Below are 22,767 nucleotides of genomic sequence, written 5' to 3' on the forward strand. Positions count from 1 at the left end.
GTCCACAGTCTGTACCCTGATTTTGTGGTCTTAAACCACCTCCATTCAGAAGATCATTTCTAAATGACACCAAAGTTCATCCTCAAATATTAACACAATCTTTAATCAGTAGCTCTGGGATTTAGGGCCTAATGAACAAAAACTCTATGCCATGGAGAGAAATCTTTATTTTTTAAACATTATAATGCAATGCATGTGTCTCACCTTCACCTCCAGAACCCTGCATAGCTAGATAAACTGCTCTCAAGCTAAAATCTGCGTTCTTAACTTCTTTGAGGGACCTTACAGTACTGATGAGACTTGTTAGATAATCTTGCCAGAGCAAGAAGCTTTAGCTCATCTGGTCCTCAGTCTTAACAAAAAAATGTACATTTTGAATGTGACAATGTAGGACCCCTTATGGCATTGTTTCGGCTGGAAGCCAACAGTATTCACTATCATTATACAAAGTCACATAACCTGATATATTTCTATTTCCTTCATCCAGATGTGCAAAAGCAAAGGGATTCTTTCCACCTACAAATGCTAAACGTGGTTGGAGATCCATATGAATATCTTGTGGGTGTCACTAGGTCTAATGAACTATCAAAATAGCAATATGGAGGCCAAGGAATGAGGCTATTTTACAAGGCTGGGTGCACCCTACGGTGCAGCACTGATTTCCATATTTCAGGATAATAATGCCTCAATGGACTGTGCTACATAAATTAAAAAATAATTTCATAAACACTTTCCATAGCCTCCTTAATCACCAGATCTAAGAATTATTGAACCTTTATGGAGCATTGAGTAGGAAGTAGGCCACATTCATCACTCAACAAACTGGAGGCTTTTTTTTCTTGAAGAATGGTGCAATATCCAACTGCACACATTTTGAGACATATATGGAAGCTTTCCAATAAGCAATAAAGCTGTTCTGAGGGGAAAGGATATTAACATATTGATAGAGGTATCCATACTTGTATCAAGCACCTGTAAATGCTTTATTCACAGTGTTGCACACTCAAAACATTCTATTAAAGAGATAGAAAACCCACATTTTTTCTTTCATGATTCAGATAGAACGTACAATTTTAAACAACTTTCAAAGGTACTTCTATTATCAAATTTTCTTTTTTTTTTGCATCCTTTGCTGAAAAACAGAAAAGTAAGTTCAGGAGTATTCATGTGTATGCAGTACTATTGAACAAGGATTGGATAAGGCACGTTCAGTTTTTAGTGAGTTTTATACACTGTTTCACTATTTTGTAAAAAATTCAAAATATCTTAATATCTCTTTTTGCCACCTTTTGTCTCTATAAAAAACTACTTTACTCATTTAATCCTTACCCCTCACCACCTGCACTGCTCATTAGCCCATCTCTCTTAACCTCACCTTACTTTTGTATTCATGAACTTCACACATTCCTAAAGACTCTCTCTCCCCCTTGCAACTAATCACAAAAACAGTCTCACTACTGCAAATCCGCATCTCATCTCATGTCAGTCTCCCTCTCGCTCATACTAGCGGCTGGCAACATCTCCCCTAATCCTGGTCCCCCACAACTTCCTTGCCCTGCACACCCATGTGTGCCCTTCAATAGACTTCAGAAACAAAACTCTGGTAACCTTAATCTCATTCCTCTTGCATCTAAAGCCACCACCCCCTTCACATGCGCACTTTGGAACTCTCGCTCTGTTTGCAACAAGCTCACTTCTATCCATGACCTCTTTATCTCCCACTCTCTCAATCTTCTGGCTCTCACAGTAACCTGGCTCTCTCCTTCATACACTGCTTTCTCTGCTGCACTGTCACATGGGGGTCTCCACTTCAGCCTAGGTCTGACAATAGACAAGGAGGTGATGTTGATATTTTACTTTCCTCTTGTTGCACCTTTCAACAAATACAGCCCCTCTCTTCCCTCACATTTTCTTCATTCGAAACACACATGATTCGCTTATTCTCTCCCCTCTCTTTACGCGTTGCAGTCATATACTGCCCCCCTGGCTCCGCAACTCTATTTCTAGATCACTTTGCTGCCTGTCTAACTTACTTCCTTTCCTCAGATACCCCTGCCCTCATTCTCGGTGACTTCAACCTTCCTGTTAATAATCCCACTGCCTCCTCTGCAAAACAACTTCTTCAACTCACTTCCTCTTTCAGCCTGTCACAAAGGACTGACTCTCCCACTCACAAAGATGGTCACTCCCTTGATCTGTTTTTCAGCTATCGATGCACTATCTCAAACTTCACAAACTCACCTTTCCCTCTTTCTGACCACCACCTCCTTACTTGTAACATCACCTCCCTCTCTACAACTCTCCCTCCTTCTACCCCTTTAGACTAAGCTTCACAGAAGTATCAAGTCATTAGATCCGCAACAGCTCGCTAGCGCTCTCGAACCTCTTCTCTTTTTCATCCCCTCCTTTACCTGTCCTGATGAATCTGCCACAATAACTCCACCCTTACATCGGTCCATGATAATCTGGCCCCATCTACCATAGCTCGGAAAACATACACTCATCCTCAGCCCTGGCATACTCCTCTGACACAGTAGCTACGCAGATGTTCCCATACTGCTGAGCAACACTGGAGGAAATCTCGGAGTTCTGCTGACTTTCTGCACTATAAGTTCATCTTGAACTCATACTATTCTGCCCTTCATCTATATAAGCAACATTACTTCTCTACTCTTATCACTACTCTTTATTCAAACCCAAAACGTCTGTTCTCCACTTTCAATACTCTTCTCTGCCCACCCCCACCTCCCACCACAGCTCAAGATTTTACCATTTACTTCAACAACAAAATCGACTCCATCAGAAATAAAATCAGCTCTCAACATACTACCAGTCTTCCAACCCCTCAAAATCTCAAAATCATCCAAAACCCACATAGCCATAAATTTAGCTTTTTTGCCCCTGTTACAGAGGAAGAAGTTTCTGTGCTTATACTATCTTCTCACCTCACTACCTGTCCCCTCAAACCCACCCCCTCACAGCTACTCCCCTCCCTCTCTTCTACCCTTACCCCTATACTCACACACATCTTCAACTTCTCCCTCAGCACTGGTATAGTTCCACACATCTCTTAAACATGCATTAGTCACACCTATCCTCAAAAAAACCTTCTCTCGATCCAACCTCCGCCCTATTTCCCTACTCCCTCTTGCCTCAAAGCTTCTTGAAAAGCAAGTATATGCACGTCTATCCCATTTCCTTACATTAAACTCCCTCTAGTATCCACTGCAATCTGGATTTTGCCCCCTTCACTCAACAGAGACAGCGATTGTTAAGGTTACCAATGACCTACTTAAAGCAAAATCCAAAGGCCACTTCTCTCTACTTATCCTCCTTGATCTGTCTGCAGCCTTTGATACTGCCGACCACCCTCTTTTGCTCCATACCCTCCAATCCTTCAGCATCTGCAAAACAGCTCTCTCTTAGTTCTCTTCCTATCTGTCTAACCATACTTTTAGTGTAGCCTTCTCTGGGGCATCCTCTCCCCCATTACCTCTTTCTGTTGGGGTACCGCAAGACTCTGTCCTCGGTCCCCTTCATTTCTCAATCTACATGTCCTGTGTCACTAACTGTCTCATATCTCATCTTGGATGTCGTCTCACTACCTCAAGCTAAATCTCTCCAAAACTGAGCTCCTTATTTTCCACCCATCTTCCAAAATCTCCACCCCCCCCATGTCTCTATAACTGTTAATAACTCCATTACCCCAACCTCACATGATGTCTTGGGGTCACACTTGACTCAGATCTTTCTTTCACTCCTCACATTCAGTCCTTGGCAAAAGTCTGCCACTTCCACCTTAAAAACATCACTAAAATCAGACATTTCCTTACACAAGACACAGCTAAAATTTTAATCCACTGTCTCATCCTTTCCTGCCTTGACTACTGTAACTCCATCCTCTCTGAGCTCCCTAGCTGCCACCTAGCTCCTTTATAATCCGTAATGAATGCCTCTGCCAGGCTTATCTTCCTTACACGTCGCTCTTCATCTGCCACACATCTCTGCCAATCCCTTCACTGGCTTCCTCTTGCCTCCAGGATTAAACACAAAATTATCTGTCTGACACACAAAGCCCTCAATTGCATTGCTCCCCCCTACATCTCAGACCTTGTCTCCAGATACTCTCCCTCCCGACCCCTTTGCTTCGCTCATGATCTCCTACTCTCCTCCTCTCTTTTTACCTCCTCACATTCCCGTTTACAAGATTTCTCCAGACTGGCTCCCATCTTATGGAACTCTCTGCCTCGCTCCACAAGACTCTCCCCTAGTTTTAAAAGCTTCAAGTGCTCCCTGAAGACACTACTATTCAGGGACGCATACAACCTTCACTAACCTTCCTTTCTCCTCTGCTATCCCCTTAAACCACATAGCATGTAAGCCTATGAGCCCAGCTACTTGTAGTCTACCTTCATAAGAGTTGACTGCAACAGTGCAACTCTTGGCAGGACCCTCTACCCATTTGATCCCTGTACTTGTTTTTTATATACCACCTATGTTCATAGCGCTGCAGAACCTGTTAGTGCTCTACAAATACCTGGCAATAATAATACTATATGGCAGCAGTTTTGCAACAATGTTATACATTAGAACTAGATAGATAGATAGTTATACATTAGATCTAGATAGATATCTCTTCAACAAAGAATAACATGTGAACAAAGCAAATTTGATAATAGAAGTAAATTGAAAACTTTTTTAAATTGTATGCTCTATCTGAAAAATGAAAGAGAAAATTTGGATTTTATATCTCTTTAACCTCTCGGCTAAAACAGACTTGCATTGCATATATAGGCCTAATCTTAGCCAGTTTTCTGAATCTTGCGTAGTGCTTTCTGATCAGTACCCCAAGTTTGTAGATATTTTTGTTTTTAAATTCTCTTAGGATATAAGCAATTACTTCTACTTTTTCTCATGCTTTCTGCCCCCCTGTATCATGTGATATAAATCAGCCAATCACAGACTAGTATACGTATACACTGTGAGCTTGTGCACGTGCTCAGTAGGATCTTGTTTCCCAGAATGTGTGAATATAAAAAGTCTGTGCAACATTTGATAATGGAAGTAAATTGGAAAGTGTCTTCAAACTGCATGAATAATCTGAATAATATCTGAATAATAAAGTTTATTTTGACTTGAGTGTCCCTTTAAGAATCTTACTATTTCTTATTTGTGAGCTGGAAACACGGCAAGTCAAATTGAAGTAAGCCACAAAGTAATACAACAAGCCATACAAATTCTAAATATTACTTTTGTGTGATATTCACCAACTGAAACATTGTGCTTTATAACTATTGTTCTTGTGGCTTAATACAAATGGCAATTCACGTGCACTGTACATGTTCATTTCTGGACTACATTGGACTTTATCATTCCTTAATTATGCATTGCTTTCAACCAAAAAAAGGCAATTCAAATAAAACGATTTAATTAATTAATTAATTTAATAATAAAACATTTATATTGAGCCTTTGTGTAAATAATAGTAATAACAAAAGTGAATAAACTAGTATATTGGAATGATAATTGGATTTATTGCGTTACACATTTTTTTTCCCATTGGAATGCAGCTGTTACATGTATACTGAGAGGTACTGTGAATCTATTTGCAACTAATAATTATGAACAATTATGTAATAATAATACGTTATTGAAAAAATAATGATCTTAATCTCTTGGGCCCGTGTTTCTGGCGAGCCTGCAGACTCGCCAGAAACACCAGTTATGAAGCAGTGGTCTAAAGACCGCTGATCCATAACCCTGTCCGTCTGCTCTGATGAGGAGGACAGGAATCGCCCCTGCTGGAGGCCGGGAGTCTGTAGGGGGCGGCATTGCTGGTGCAATGATGAATACGGAGAGCGTATTGCTCTCCGCATTCAGCGAGGTCTTGCGGACCTGATCCGCACTGTCGGATCAGGTCCGCAAGACCTTTAATAAATTGGCCTTAATGTCTTCACTAAACCTGCACTGTCATCACATATCAGGAAATGTCATGAAAAGAATGAAAGCACATCCAGATGTCACATGCTTATCTGTACTGTGTATTGTATATCACTTGTTAAGAGAAAATTAGCATCTTGTTTCATACAGAGGGCAGATATATGTATAAACTTAAAGGGGCGTTGAACACTAAATACATTTCATGTAGCTCTTTCTAATTCTGAATGACGCCATTTTGGAACCTATGTTTCACTGCGGATGTCTGAAGGAGAGTTGCTGCATGTGCCCATGAGCACTGGAATGTAGTGAAAGGTAGATTTCAATATGGCAGCACTCACTCACTAGAAGGAATACTCTCAATACTATTCTTATAAAATGTATTTAGTGCTTAATGTCCCTTTAACATTGCCCTTTTTACTGCAACTATTACTGCAACTACCAACCAAAGACAAGCAACTCCATCTTTTTTTATCGCTCATTTCTAAGCTCTTGATCAAGGATAACCAACTGGCTCCCCATGGGTCACATATGTCCCCTAGAAAAGAGCAGAACTAAGAATGTGCGCCATAGTGTTTATGGCCCCATAAAAAGCAAAATTAAAATATGCCTGTTTTGTGGACTTCTGGTGGATAGTTAAATGGACATTATACACTAGATTTTTCTTCGCATAAATGTTTTGTAGATAATCCATTTATATAGCCCATCTGGTAGTGTTTTTGTAAAAAATGTATGGTTTTGCTTATTTAGAACATTGTGCTGATTTTCAGACTCCTGCTGGCTCCTGTGTATGCTATCTGTCTTTTCATATGCGGGGAAGGTGGGGGGTGGATGTCTGTTCTTCTTGTTTTCCTTGCCCTTTTCAATGGGTGTCCCAGCCTAACCTCATTAACAGTGCTAAACTGGGAGCTTCTAAGTAAGTTTTTAAAATGTTTTATACTGGATTTTAGATCAGTATCTGTGCATATTCTTATTTATAACAGTGTCTATTACATGCGTTATATGAAAACTGGTGTGTACTGTCCCTTTAAACAAGTTGGTAGAACAGTAGATTTAGTTTACCTTGAAACCTTACCTAAATCTGACACTGTGCCACTAGACATTTTTAGGAAATGCATTATTATTTGTGTGTTTATTAGCCATATATTGATATTCACCTTTAAAGGTTTCTAAAATATTGACATGTGGCCCTTCTGTGTTACACAATTAGCCATCACAACAGAATTTTTAAAGCAGGACCCTCCTCCTGTATCAATTTGAAGTACTCAGTGCTGAGGAATATTGTGGTGCTTTCCAAACATATGATAAAAAACAATTATTATAAAATAATTATTATTATTTTAAATTAATTAATAAATTAATGTTATTATTAAATTTATTTATCTGAAACCTCAAAAGTAAAGCTGACAATATCTAAGATCTGGAACACATATGGAGACCAACTTCATGAAATAAAGTAGAATAACCAAGACTTAGTTGCCAGCATTTGAAAATATTTTCCTTTTGCAGCAGTGTAAGTATTGACCCCAAACACTATTTTTATTCCATAGCTTTATGGTTACCCCCCTATTATTCACAAAATATTTAATATTGTTTTATTTGATCTAATCTATAAACCGCAGAAGAGTCACAGATCGGGTTTTAATGTACATTAAGGAAGACTCTGATGTTGCAATATACAAAAAAAGTATATCTTATGTCTCATTCCAGGAGTACTGTGATGTACTCTTATATCATGGGACAGGGAGCGAAACCGTGATTCTCTCGAGAAAATTGGGTGCAGCTGGCAAAGACTACAGGAAAAGAACAGCTTGGAGAGAGTGAATAACATAGTCAACTAAATGTTTCACTGGTCGTAATTCACTGAATTATTCTCCAGTCTCTAAATCCTATGTTAATCTGTGTAGCACATTCAGTTATTAAAGAAACTGGAGATGCAGTTATGAATCTAGGCTACTGAAATAGCTGCAGGCACTGAGAAACCTAGAATCACCAATAGCCTCGGCAGCTACCCCAGTTCTTAAATTATTGAATACAACATTTAATTCAAGGACCATTAAACTTGACATTTCAACAACATATATGTTTCATTATTGCAAGTGAAATGTTATTGCAATATACATTCATTATGTTGCTGCCTTTTGGTGTAAGATACATCTAAAAATTGTGCTTGATTCACTTTCTCCCAGGGAGATTTGAGTTTATACTTTTTAGGTAATGTATATAAGAATTTGTTTAAAGGGACACTGTACCCACATTTTTTTCTTTTGTGATTCAGATTGAGCATGACATTTTAAGCAACTTTCTAATTTACTCCTATTATCACATTTACTTCATTCTCTTTGTATCTTTATTTGAAATGCAAGAATGTAAGTTTAGATGCCGGCCCATTTTTAAAGAACAACCTGGGATGTCCTTGCTGTTTGGTTTATAAATTCATCCACCAATAAAAAAGTGCTGTCCAGAGTACTGAACCCAAAAAAAGATTAGATGCCTTCTTTTTCAAATAAAGAGAATGAAGAAAAATTAATAGGAGTAAATAAGAAAGTTGCTTAAAATTGCATGCTCTTTCTGAATTACAAAAGAAAAAAATTGGGTTCAGTGTCCCTTTAATCCACCCCAGGTGAGGTTGGTTAATTTTGCTCATGTCAAGATGATCTGAGTTCCAGCAATCCATGTAAATTTGATCTTAAAAAAAATTAAACAGATTTTTGTCAGTTTAAAAAAAAAAAAAAATTGTGTCATCTGCTTTGTACTAATGTTATTCTGATTGGCTGTAAAGAATTTACTTTTGCAAAGTCCTTTAAAACTAACTTGAAAGCCAACTTATTATTCATTACACAGCTAAAATCCATCTCTATGTAATAAATTAAAATACAATGATAGTGCATTAAAATAGAATAATTATGTATCATTTAAAAAAAAAAAAAATCTCCAAGTCAGCTATTTTAGTCAAATTGGCAAGTCTATTCACAAGTCTATTGTGAACTTCCCCAGCAGTAAATAGACCGCTCTATCTGTGCTACAGAATGGCATAAACCTAGATCAATTTATCATCAGGAGGAGCATGTTTAAACGGACATTATAGCTTTAATATAAGTATTTTAGTATGATAGTTATTGTAATTAAACTAGAGCACTGTTGTTCACACTATTATTTGCAAACATAATCTGACAATCGCTACAAGTTGTAGGAATTGTCACATGACATACACAAGCTGATTGTGCAAGGTTATTCTCTGTATACTCTATAGCAGTGTTTTTCAACTAGTGTGCCGTGAGAGATCCTCAGGTGTGCCACGGCAGACTGACAGCAGTGTGACATATTTTTTAAACTTTGCTTGTTTTTTACTCCCAGTGCAGGGGTAGTTTGTAGGAGGCATGGCATAACAGCACAATACATACAGTATGTGTGTGTTTGTGTATATGTGTATATATATATGCTGTATTAGGTTACAATGTGTGATTTTTTTTAAAATTTTGGGATGGTGGTGTGCCACAGGATTTTTTAATGTAAAAAAGTGTGCCACAGCAAAAAAAAGGTTAAAAATCACTGCTCTATAGCAAATAAAAAGTACCTTAAACAATGTCCCATATATCTACAACAAATCAGTGTGTAAATCAGTGTGTAATAATAATATTGCACCTTTTTTATTTTACTTATAAAGTCCTGCTAACAAGCAGGATAAATATAGCAGGGTTAGCATAGCTAATAGGCAACATAATAGCAGTGTTAATTTTGATGGCAAATTTCAATTTAGTCTTAGTCTTTTGACTAAAATGCCATTTTAGTTTTAGTCGTATTTTAGTCATCTGAATTGTTTTAGTTTTAGTCTAGTTTTAGTCGACTAAATCTTCAGTTTATATTAGTCGACTAAATCACCAGCAGATTTTAGTTGAGTAAAATCTAAGGGGTTTAGTTAAAGTGTAATGTATTATTTAAGCATTTCTCTATAATTTCCAAACTCATTATATACTCTAGGAGTAAACATAACACCTGTTATTATTTATTGAATTAAGGTTTAAACATCCAGTACAGACACAGATTTAGAAACTGTTAATTTTGACAGCAAATTTTGATTTAGTTTTAGTCATAGTCTTTTGACTAAAATGCCATTTTGATTTAGTTTTAGTCATAGGGGCATATGTATCAAGCTCCAAATGGAGCTTGATGCCCCGTGTTTCTGGCGAGTCATCAGACTCGCCAGAAACAGCAGTTATGAAGCAGCGGTCACAAAGACCGCTGCCCCATAACCCTGTCCGCCTGCTCTGAGCAGACGGACACACATCGCCGGAAATCAACCCGATCGTTGCGAGTCTGCAGGGGGCGGCGTTGCACCTGCAGCTCTTGTGAGCTGCTGGTGCAATGCTGAATACGGCGAGCGTATTGCTCGCCGTATTCAGCGAGGTCTGGCGGACCTGATCCGCAGTGTCGGATCAGGTCCACCAGACCTTGATAAATATGGGCCATAGTCTTTTGACTAAAATGCCATTTTAGTTTTAGTCGTATTTTAGTGATCAGAATTTCTTTAGTTTTATGCTCATTTTAGTCAAGTTTTAGTCGACGAAATTAACACTGCATAATAGACAGTCGGAAAGACTGCATCTTTAATAAGCCATTAAACCTATTTATGAATGGCTGGGACTATGTTACACCAGCATTGCATTTTTAGCCAGTCAAATAAAAAATTTAACTCCCTATATAATACTTAAAGGAATAGTCCAGTCAAAAATAAACTTTCATGATTCAGATAGAGTATGCAATTTTAAGCAACTTTCTAATTTACTCCTATTATCAATTTTTCTTTGTTCTTTATTTAAAAAAGCTGGAAAGTAAGCTTAGGAGCCGGCCCATTTTTGGCTCAGCACCTGGGTAGTGCTTCCTGATTGGATGCTACATTTAGACACCAATCAGCAAGTGCTACCCAGGTTCTAAACCAAAAATGGTCCTATCTGAATCATGAAAGTTTAATTTTGACTAGACTGTCCCTTTCAGATCTTGAAAGAGCATGGTAGACAGAATTGAAATGCACATGAGTAGAAGCAGTTTTTAATACACTGATATTAAACTGCTTTGGGCAAAAGTTATTACTGATACAGTGATAGCTTGCACTCTGAGCATGGGTACAAATGGAGCATACCTGCATATGCTCTGTGTACCGTCGTTGAAACACTACACATCCTTAAAGTGGCATCTCAGCAACTACGCAAATTGAGTCACTGCCATCCACTATTTACTCTGAGTGTTTCAATGCAGGAGCAGGAAGCAAATGGGCTAGATGTGTGCACAGACAAAAAAATTTGTTTCAGACAAATCATTAATCACGGGAAAAAAGTATTTTGTTTTGTACCATATTTGCTAAGGAAGGTCATTCAGAATTATTTTATCACTGTAATCCATCTGTCCCCTGTTTCATATTAACAGCTGGACAACAATATCATAAACTTAAATAAAGATAGGGTAGTTACTAGTGCTATTGCTACAAGCCAGAAGCAGTACAAAACATATTTTAACAGGGTAAGGCCTAATCAGGAACAAGATAGTGAAGCTTAATCAACTGATAATGACATTGTTAAATTAATATTGAATAGTGTGAATTTGAACTATTGAAGCATTTGCTGCTTAAACATGATACATTTCCCACATTTAGAATAATGATTTTAAAAGCACAAACAAATCAGCTTCAATTTTTTTGTTACATGCATTTATTTATGTATTTATTTTTTGTTACATGCATTTTTTTGTTACATGTATTTATTTATGTATTTGTTTTTGTTACATGCATTTATTTATTTATGTATTTATTTGTGTTACATGCATTTATTTATGCATTTATTTTTTGTTACATGCATTTATTTATGTATTTATTTTTTGTTACATGCATTATTTATGCATTTATTTTTTTGTTACATGCATTTATTTATGTATTTATTTTTGTTACATTCATTTATTAATGTATTTATTTTTTTGTTAAAGAGGTGGCTCATTTATGTTTTTTTCTGATGAATGCAACAAACATGAAAAAAATTGCCATTTTTTATATTTGCCAAAATTTGAATGTACATTTCTAATATGCACACTGTGAACACTATCACTGGAAACACTGGCAAATGTACTGCATAGATGCTTCTATTCAAAACTAAAATGAAATATGTTCATTTTACTTTTAAAAGGGACACTGAATTCAAATGTTTTCTTTCCTGATTCAGATAGAGCATGCAATTTTAAGCAACTTACTAATTTACTCCTATTTTCAATTTTCCTTCATTCTCTTGCTATCTTTATTTCAAAAGCAAGAATGTAAGTTTGTAAGCCGGACCATTTTCGGTTCACAACATTGGTTGTCCTTGCTGATTGGCGGCTAAATGTACCGACCAATAAACAAGTGCTGTCTAATCAGCAGTGCTAGTCACATGACTCAGATTTGCAGCTAGAGCTGCTGATTGGATGAGCAGTGGGTTGTGCTCTGGATAAGCAGAGCATCATGGGTCCTGAGTGGCATTTCTACTGTGTGTTTAACCCTTTTGCGTGAGTTAGACACACAGTGTCATGGTCAATAGATGTACAATTACATGCTCCGCATGCCATTTTTTGACAATTATGGCCCTTTAAAGGGATATTAAACAGTGCTCTTTTTAGTAGAAATAGTATGTTAACTCAAGTAAACATTAAAATAAACAAATTGTGTTAAAAAGAGCAAACAACTTACTTGTTTTCATATTAAATTAACACTTAGAAATTCTCAGTGTAGCCACTGCCTGCAGCTAGATAAGCAAGCAGACATTATAGAACTTATGTTCTATTGTCACATGAGTTTGCAGCAAAAGTCCTCTAATTAACATGAGCAATAAACTGATTGCAGCTAGAATAGATGTCAAAGAAAAATGTTTTACTTCTTGTAGAAACCCCAGCTACCGTTTAGTGCTGTGACAGGAAGCAATGAACCCTTCACAATATTTAAAAAGAAATAAATAATAAAATAACTTAAAAATGATGAGTAATACATATTGCAATTAATGATATTAAGTATAACTCACTGCTTAGTGGGTTTTTATTACAACAATGAAACAGACAGTTTTATATCCCTTTAATTTTGCGGTAAACTGTGCGATAATTTACAGTTAAAGGGACAGTATACTGAAAAATAGTTTTTCCCTTAATGTGTTTACAATTGCTTTTTTTTACCAACTGCAGAGTAAAAATGTATGAAAATTAGCTTTTTAAGGTTTTTTTGTGTATATTAAAGCTCTGATTTTGTGTTTTGAAATCACAACCTAATAAAATGGGTTGAGCTTGTAGGTATAATCAGATCTCATTACTGTAACACATTGTGTACATATACATGTTTATCTTATATCTGTCCATAAAACAATCACCAGTACTTGGAGAGAACAATGGAAAATCATCATTGTATTACCTTATCTCTGCTATATCTCACTTGGAGTGTAATTTCTTCTGCTGGCTGTGTTTACAAAGCTTATCAATAGCTTGGACCTGCAGCCACAAACTTTCAGAATAGGTGGGGATACCACATGCTAAATCAACTATTTCAAATTCCAATATAAGGGTAAAGGAGCTACTTGTAAACAATTTAATACACTCCAGCAGGTAAAGTGGATCATTGGGAACAAATTAAAGGGGAGAAAATGTTTGAGTAAACTGTCCCTTTAAATGTAAAACAACCCCTGTGTAGAATGTTGTAGGGTTTGGATTCTGGATGCTACAATATGCACTCAATCAAAAAAAATTAGACTTGCATGACAGAAAACACAGGCAAACTAATAAAAGTACATTAAAAAGTTGTGTTTTTGTTTTGTATTTTTTTAGTATGCATATTTATGGGAATACAATTTGAGAGTAATTCCTTTAAACCAGCCAGATACATTTTTGAGTAAAACTTTACATAAACAACATCCTCTTTTGCCTAATAACAAAGCCAAGACAAACATACAAAAAAACCTATGACAACAAATATAAATCAATTAACAACAAGAGCAACAAAAAAAATAAAACCAATCAATATGTCTAGTTTAATGAGACAGGAAAGCTAACATCAAATGTTTTTGATTAAAGGGACACTGAACCCATTTTTTTTTCTATCGTGATTCAGATAGAGCATGCAATTTTAAGCAACTTTCTAATTTACTCCTATTATCAAATTCTTTTCATTCTCTTGGTATCATTATTTGAAATGCAAGAATGTAAGTTTAGATGCCGGCCCATTTTTGATGAACTCACTGTGTTATTCTTGCTGATTGGTGGATAAAGTCACCTACCAATAAACAAGTGCTTTCCATGGTTCTAAACCAAAAAATAGCTTAGATGCCTTCTTTTTTCAAATAAAGAAAGCAAGAGAACAAAGAAAAAGTGATAATAGAAGTAAATTAGGAAGTTGTTTAAAATTGCATGCTCTATCTGAATCACTAAAGAACAAATTTGGGTTCAGTGTCCCTTTTAGGTTCAACAAGCAATTTTAAACAACTTTCCAATTGATTTATATGATCAAATTTGCTTTGTTCATTATGTTGAAGAAAATACCTAGGTAGGCTCCGGAGCAGCAATACAATGCTAAGAGCTAGCTGTGGTTGGTGGCTGTGCATATATGCCTCTTGTCATTGGCTCACTGAATGTGTTTTGCTTGCTTTCAACAGTGCGTTTCTACTTCAAAGCCTACTCTTCAACAAAGGATATGAAGATAAGAAAACAAAATTGATATTAGAGGTAAATTGGAAAGTTGTTAAAAATGGCACGCTCTGTTGTATGCTATATCTGAAGAGTTTAATGTCATGCAAGTTTAAAAGTGACAACCTTTGTTTACAATTCCCCATTTCCTATGAAGAAAAATGAAATAAAGACTATCCAATTATAGTCATAAAGCGGGAATATAATTTTATGGCTGTTGCTCTTTCTTACAAAAACAAACAGATCAGCATTCAATTAAAGAGAACACACAAATGCACATACAAACACACACACAAACACACATACACACAAATACACACACACATGCAAACACACACACACGCAAACACACATACAAACGCAAACACACACACACACAAACACACAAATACAAACACACACACAAACGCAAACACACAAATACAAACACACATGCAAACACACATACACAAACACAAACACACACACACGCAAACACACATACACACAAACGCAAACACACACACACATGCAAATGCACGCACACGCATACACACACACGCATACACACACATACATACACACACATGCAAACACACATACAGTACACACACACATGCAGACACACATGCATACACACACATGCAAACACACATACAGTACACACACACATGCAAATACGCATGCATACACACACACATACATACACTCACATAAAAAGGCACACATACATACACTCTCACACACACTCATATACACACAAACACACACATAAAACACACACATACACTCATAAACACACAAACACACACACATACATATATTCACATAAAAACACACACATACATACACTCACACACACTCACATAAAAACACACACACATACATACACTCACACACACACACATACACACACACATACATACACTCACATAAAAACACACACACATACACTCACACACACTCATAAACACACAAACATACATACACTCACATAAAAACACACACATACATACACTCTCACACACACACATACACACACACATACATACACTCACATAAAAACACACACACACATACACTCACACACACTCATAAACACACAAACATACATACACTCACATAAAAACACACACATACATACACTCACACCCACACACATACACACACACATACATACACTCACATAAAAACACACACACATACATACACTCTCACACACATATACACACAAACACATACAGCTGTAAGTCCCAATAACAAGTGTGGGAGGTATATAGTCAGGGAGGGCAGAGAAAACAAAATAATGAAATAAAAACAATTGCATTGCAACATATGACTGTAAGGTTTCTGATGTGTTCTAGTGTTGCAGAAGGCACTATATATGAGATTAGAGTGCTTTTGTATTTCTAAAGAAATCACAGACACTGCTCAATATGATACAGCTCTTTCAAACAGCCAAAGGGTTAAAGACAGCAGATTTTTATTTTTATACGCTTTATCCTAACACAACCCTGCTGTCTTTATAACCTCAGATAGCCACAATATGAGGTTCACGAGACATCAGACACCTGCAACAATGGCATCTGTGAAATGTGATAAGGCAGCTGCACATCTCTACCATTATCAGCAATACCCCACAAGCTGATCTAACATCACATGAGCAAGTTGCTCAGCGTGTCAAAAATAAAATCAATGTTGTTGTACAGCACGCGTTCAGGCAATACTAGCCCCACCAAAAAAAGTGTCATAGAGGGTCATCAATCAACGGGTGCATCAGACCAGCTCGACGCCTGTCTGGCTGAGTGCCAGCTCACCGAGATCCTATTATATTTTTTCCCAAGATGAATTGATTTTTTTTTTTTTTTTTACTTGCCTTGTGGTCTGAGATACTGATATACCCGTCCAGAACATGGTTAGAGTAAGACTCCTTGTGGTTTGATTTCTTGGGCATTCTCCTGGCATCTGCTTGCTGCTGCTGCTGTTGGTGGGTTTGGTTTTTCAGACTGCCAATGCTGTTGTACATGATCAACAAGCTGGTGCACATGGTTGTGAGAGCTAAGAATACTGCCAGCCCATGGCGCTATAAGGCAAAGGAAGAGATCCGTTAATTACAGAAGCATTCTGCACCCTTCAAGACTAAGCATGTGGCAAGCAGGTTATAGCTTGGCAATGAATTCTGGGCACTTTTAATACCCAAAAGACATGGCATTATTTATTATCTAATAGCAATGTTCACATTTTATTTCAGTAGTAATATAGAATAATTGCTATATTTATCTGTTGCATTATTTTGCATGCAATAAATTAAAACTATTTAATGAAAACATTGTAAACTGCACAGTGTATGACAGCCCTAGATTACTGCATATGCAAATGGAGCTCCAATCCTATGTGACCCTAAATATGTCTATGGGAAATGTGTTAACGTATTCTTTTGACAGCACTGGATACCAGCAAAAAAAATTCTAAGTTTGCTCTATTTTCTGGGAAATGATGGATATTAGACAACCCTGCATGATACAAAACTAACTTGCACCTTATGTTTTGACCAAACATAAGTTTTAAAACAAAAACAAAAAATGCCCTCTGTCCTATTAATGAGAGTCATGTAAGTCCAAACTTAAGTGCTTTTAGTTTGAAGCCAACTTGACATGTGATATTAACCTCTTAACTGCCAAACAGCAGTACACTACATTGCTGCACAATGTTCTACAGCACTTTGTGGCAGCAAAGGGGTTAATCTATATTGCCTTCTTTTGATTTGCTGCAGGATAGGATCCTAAATTGATTCCTTTTAATGACAGAAAGCATAGGAATAGCCTATCAACACTTTCAACAAGCTGCAGTTCAGGTGATGTTTTACATTGTTTCCATCCATGTTCAGTAACTGTTTTGTAAGAAATTACTAAAACCCTTCAGCTTCAAAATGGAGCAAAGTAGTTTTTATAGGTTGGCCTCTCCTTAAATGCTAAAGCTCAACAGAAAGTTATTTTCTATTTATAAAAAATAAATAAATCCTATTTCTTTAGGAAAAAGAAAGTAAGGTTCAGGGTATTGTTTATCTGCACAGCTTTCCTTGGCTGATACACTGATGCTCAGATAACCTTTTGCAATTAGTTGCAACAATAGACTTACCAACAGAGTCTTCATCTTGTGTTGCTCTTCTCTCTCCAAGAAAGATCATGCGTTTGCATCTGGGTAGCCTGTCACTTTCCTGTGTGTGCTTCCATTGTACAAACGCTCTGACATCTCCTTTAGCAGAGGGAGATGGGAGGAGAGGGAGAGGCAGCCTTCCCAGACTGAGCTGCTGTTGCAGAGATTAGAGACAGAATTAAAAACTGGACCCTCTTGCTCTGTGTCTGATCTACACAACTGTTCCCAGCCGGAGCCTTCTGGGTCCTATTGCCAGCAGCTTCCCTGTTGCAGAGCTGCAAAAAGGCTGGTGATGTATTGTACACTGATACCTGCAGGTTAAAGACACTGTATGTGTATGAATGGCACAAAAATGGTTAATTTGCAGTTTATTTTTTTTTTTTTAAAAAAACAGAGACGCTTATGTCAAGGAGTTTAAATGACATTTATCTTACTTTAATATAAATAATGTTTAACAAAAAGCTAAAAATCTCAGTGTTAAAGGAACAGTACCCACTTTGTATTTACTGTAATTTCTTTACTGCAGTTTTCCCTGTCTTGCCATAGATTAACATTTTGGCTAAACATTTTTAAAATAAATAACTAAATGGCTTATTGTAATGGCTTTTCATTAGCAAAACACCACACACCAATTGCCTTATTTGAAGAAGCCAATCCAGACTTGCTTGTAAAGAAGACAAGGCTAGCAACGGTCATTAGGTTAGTATAAACTATATTGTTTTGCAGTTATCCTCTGAAGCTAATTAGGGAAAGATATGCAGTAGGCTTGAGAAGTTTGTAGTGTGCATTTGCAGTTATGAGAATTAGAAAATCCACAATTATTAGAACTACATAAATAAAATGTGTCAAGGTGTTTATAGTCTTTATAGGGGTCGAATTATCAAGCTGCGGCGGACAGGGACATACAAACGCGCCCCTGTCCGCCGCCGGCTCGCCTCTGGTGGGCTGAATTTCGCTGCGGGAATTCAGCATTGCACAAGAATGAAATTTTGCACTCTTGTGCAACGCCACCCCCTGCTTGCACACAGCCAGTCATGTGTGGGCAGGAGCTGTCAATCTCCCTGGTCGGAAGAGACCGGGGAGATTGAAATTCGCCACCTAAGAGGTTAGGGAAGCAGCAGTCTGATGATCGCTGCTTCATAAATACGGACTGCAGGTTCTCTTGTGAGAACCTGCAGTCATAGGGGCTTGAAGGCTGGCAAAAGCCTTTGATAAATCGATCCCTTAGTGATGCTGAAGATAGTTAGGGTAAGTACATGTGTTTAAGGGTCTTAAAATAATTATTTTAAATAAGAAACCCTAAAATCAAATGCTGTTGCAGACACCCCTATTCTACAAATCCCCTTCCAAAGCATCAGTCTATTGTCAATAATTTTGGTAAATATATTCATTTTGAATATTTTAATTATTTGCGGTTTAGAAAATATATTAGTTTCTTATACAGAAGTTGGATGCATTTCATGAAATCTTGCATTCATAAGGTTAGTTAATCCAATAGCACTTTAGTGTGTTTAATGTTATAAAACCACCAATATGACAAATGCAGATTTCGTAGCTTGGGTGAAATCACAAAAAGAGATTTCATAGTGTAACTGTGATCCAAAGAACAGATCTGAAATACTGTGCTGCACTGTTACAGCTCTGATCTCTCTCTCTCTTTCTCTCTCTCTCTCTTTCTCTCCCTCTGTCTCTTTCTCTTTCTTTCTCTCTCCTTCAAAATGTAAAGCATTTACAGGATTAACAACCACTGTGCCAAAATGTAATGTGATGTGTTGTGGTACAAATGACCCCTTCAGAAAAATGACATGTGATAAATCAATTAGACATGTGCATGGCGAAAAAATTTGGTTCGGTTTGGATCAATTCGGATTTTTTCGAATTTCGGTTGGGAGCGATTCGAATTCGGAAAAATTTGAATCAATTCGGTTCGGATTTGTTTCGGATTCATTCGGGTTTGAATAAATTTGTCTGGATTCGGTTCGATTCGGTTCGGAAATTCAGAATTTTGGTAAGTGTTAGGTGGGATTAGACTAGTATTATGTACTGTATATTAGGTGTAACCCATAGCAGAGTGATATAACCTAATATACTGTACAATACTAGTGTAATCCATGGCCATCCGAATCTACCGAATAAATCCAAATAAATCAGAATAAATCCGAACTAATTCGGATTTATTCGGTAGATTCAGCAGTATTTTAATTCGGAAATTCGGTTTGATCCGAATCTCCGAATTTGCTGAATTTTCCGAATTTCCGAATCGAACATGTCTAAAATCAATGCTTTATATAGCTAAAACATTGTCTCACAGCATGAGAACAAGGCTCCTATTGGAGCTTATGGATGCACACGGAGCGTTACGCTTCCCTGCAATTCGAACGTGAGATCACGTTCGCATTGTGCCCAACTTGTAATACCAGTGCACATTTGCGTAAGTGATATTTTGTGTTCCACTTATAATCTAGCCCTATATGTTTTTATAAATATATTCAGTTGTTTTTTAAAAAAATATTGTTTAGCACTGTCTATTGTTCCTATTGTTATAAGTTTAAAGTGATTGCAAATTACAATATATGACAGAGCGAGAGGGGCTGATTTATCAAAGTCTTCACAAGCCATTTGACCCAGTACAGCTGCAGGTTCTCACAAGAGAACCTGCATGTTGTATTTAACAAGCAGCAGTCACCTGACCACTGCTTCCCTAATCTTTTGCCACGTCTAAAGTGGCGAAATTCAATCTCCGCGGTCTAGTCCGACCGGGGAGATTGACAGCTCCTGCCCGCGCGTGATTGGCTGTGCGTGGGCAAAGGGCGTGAATTCAGCCCACCAGAGGAGAGCTGCGGCGGACAGGGGTGGTTTGTGCGCCCCTGTCTGCCTCAGCTTGATAAATCGCCCCCTAAAACTATAGGAGCCCTATATTTAGACACAGTAGTTGTAATGGTCTAATTTTTCATATATTCCTTAAACATTAACTTATTAAAATTATTAAATGCAAAAGGTGTTGAAGCTTATAAATAAATACCTTTTTACTTTTAAGAAAATGGATGCAGGAATTTGAGAATTAGCAGATTTTAAATGAGATAGAATTTGCTTTTTTCATATAATTGAAGCTCAAACAGTAAAGATCATTTAGAGAGCTTGTGATCATGTTACTCCCATGACTAAGGTAGACCTAGTATCTAACTTGGAATTTACAGTTACTGTGTAAATAGGGTTGCAAGATGTCTAGTATTTAACTGGACAGTCCAGTATTTCAGCAGGCAGTCTAGTAAAATATATACAAAAATACTGAACACTTATAGAGACAATCTAGTCAAAATTAATCTTTCATGATTCAGATAGTGCATACAATTTTAAACAACTTTCCAATTTACTTTTATCATTACATTTGCTTTGTTCTCTTGGTATTCTTTGTTGAAAGCTACACCTAGGTACGATTATAAACTGATTTTTAAGCCGTTGAAGTTGTCTCATCTTATATTTTGACAGTTTTTCACAGTTAGACACTGCTAGTTCATGTGTGTCATATAGAAAACATTGTGCCCACTCCGGTGGAGTTTTTTATGAGTCAGCACTGATTGTCTAAAATTCATGTCTGTCAAAAGAACTGAGATAAGGGGGCAGTCTCTGCAGAGGCTTAGATACACGGTAATCACAGAGGTAAAAAGTGTTTTAATATAACAGTGTTTGTTATACAACATTGAGGAATAAAGGGATTATCTGTCTTTTTAAACAATAAACATTTTATTATTATCTTTCTTTTTAAACAATAAACATTTTATTATTATCTTTCTTTTTAAACAATAAACATTTTGGAGTAGACTGTCCCTTAAAAATCCAGTTTTTAGTGATCCTCTGAGTGGCAAATATATTTTAAAGTCCTTCTATGCTCTGTATTACTGGCAGCCAAGGAGGATAAACAAAATGACTGTTTTATGTGTTACTGGCAGTCATTGAGGTATTAAAACACTGTTTTACATGGAGTCATTGGCAGTCAAGGAGTGTGAAATCACTGCTGTGTATGTGTTACTGGCATCTAAAGAGGTAATATGTTTTTATGTGTTACTGGTATCCAAACAAATAAAATCACTGTTTCAGTTGTGAAAACTATATATGGTGCAACCAAGGATGGCACCTTTGCTAGAGTTTTGGGGCAGTGCCATTGGGTGACCCCCCCCCCCCCCTTGCACCCATGCCAAGTCACATACAGGTGGCACAGTATTTTTCAGGAGAACAGATAGCAACCCTATGTGTAAAGGAAAAACTGCTAGTAAGGCTATAAAAGCTTAGGACATAGAGCCATAGACCCTGTGTTTAGTGTCACTTGTTCATATTCCACTTAAAGGGACAGTCAACACCAGAATTTTTGTTGTTTTAAAAGATAGATAATCCCTAAATTACCCATTCCCCAGTTTTGCAAAACCAACACAGTTATATTAATACACATTTTACCTTTGTAATAACCTTGTATCTAAGCCTCTGCAGACTGCCCCCTTATTTCACTTCTTTTGAAAGACTTGCATTTTAGCCAATCAGTGCTGACTCCACTGTAAATTCACGTGCATGAACTCAATTTTATCTATATTAAACACATGAACTAATGCCCTCTAGTGGTAAAAAACTGTCAAAATGCATTTAGATTAGAGGCGGCCTTCAAGGTCTAAGAAATTAGCATATGAACCTCCTAGGTTTAACTTTCAACTAAGAATTTCAAGAGAACAAAGCAAAATTGGTGATAAAAGTAAATTGGAAAGTTGTTTAAAATTACATGTCCTATTTGAATCATGAAAGTTTTTATTGGACATGTCTGTCCCTTTAAGGGGCCAGTCTACTCCAGAATTTCTATTGTTTAAAAAGATAGATAATCCCTTTATTACCCATTCCCCAGTTTTGCATAACCAACACTCACTGTTATATTAATTTACTTTTTACCTCTGTGATTACCTTGTATCTAAGCCTCTGCAGACAGCCCCCTTATTACAGTTCTTTTGACAGATTTGCATTTTAAAATAT

General features: G+C 36.9%; 1 protein-coding gene across 1 annotated transcript in view; it reads right to left on the bottom strand.

Annotated features, from left to right (window-relative positions):
• The window catches only part of ST6GALNAC5 (ST6 N-acetylgalactosaminide alpha-2,6-sialyltransferase 5), a 329,013-nt gene extending 311,113 nt beyond the window's left edge, over positions 1-17,900 (bottom strand). Inside the window, exons 1-2 of the mRNA XM_053693339.1 lie at positions 17,737-17,900; positions 16,475-16,681 (exon numbers count right to left, since the gene is read on the bottom strand). Of these exons, the coding sequence (XP_053549314.1) occupies positions 16,475-16,681; positions 17,737-17,751 (222 nt within the window). The 5' untranslated portion in view covers positions 17,752-17,900. The remainder of the gene's footprint in view (positions 1-16,474; positions 16,682-17,736) is intronic.
• Between the last annotated feature and the right edge of the window lie 4,867 nt (positions 17,901-22,767).

This window comes from Bombina bombina, chromosome 10 (assembly GCF_027579735.1).
Source record: "Bombina bombina isolate aBomBom1 chromosome 10, aBomBom1.pri, whole genome shotgun sequence".
NCBI lineage: Eukaryota > Metazoa > Chordata > Amphibia > Anura > Bombinatoridae > Bombina > Bombina bombina.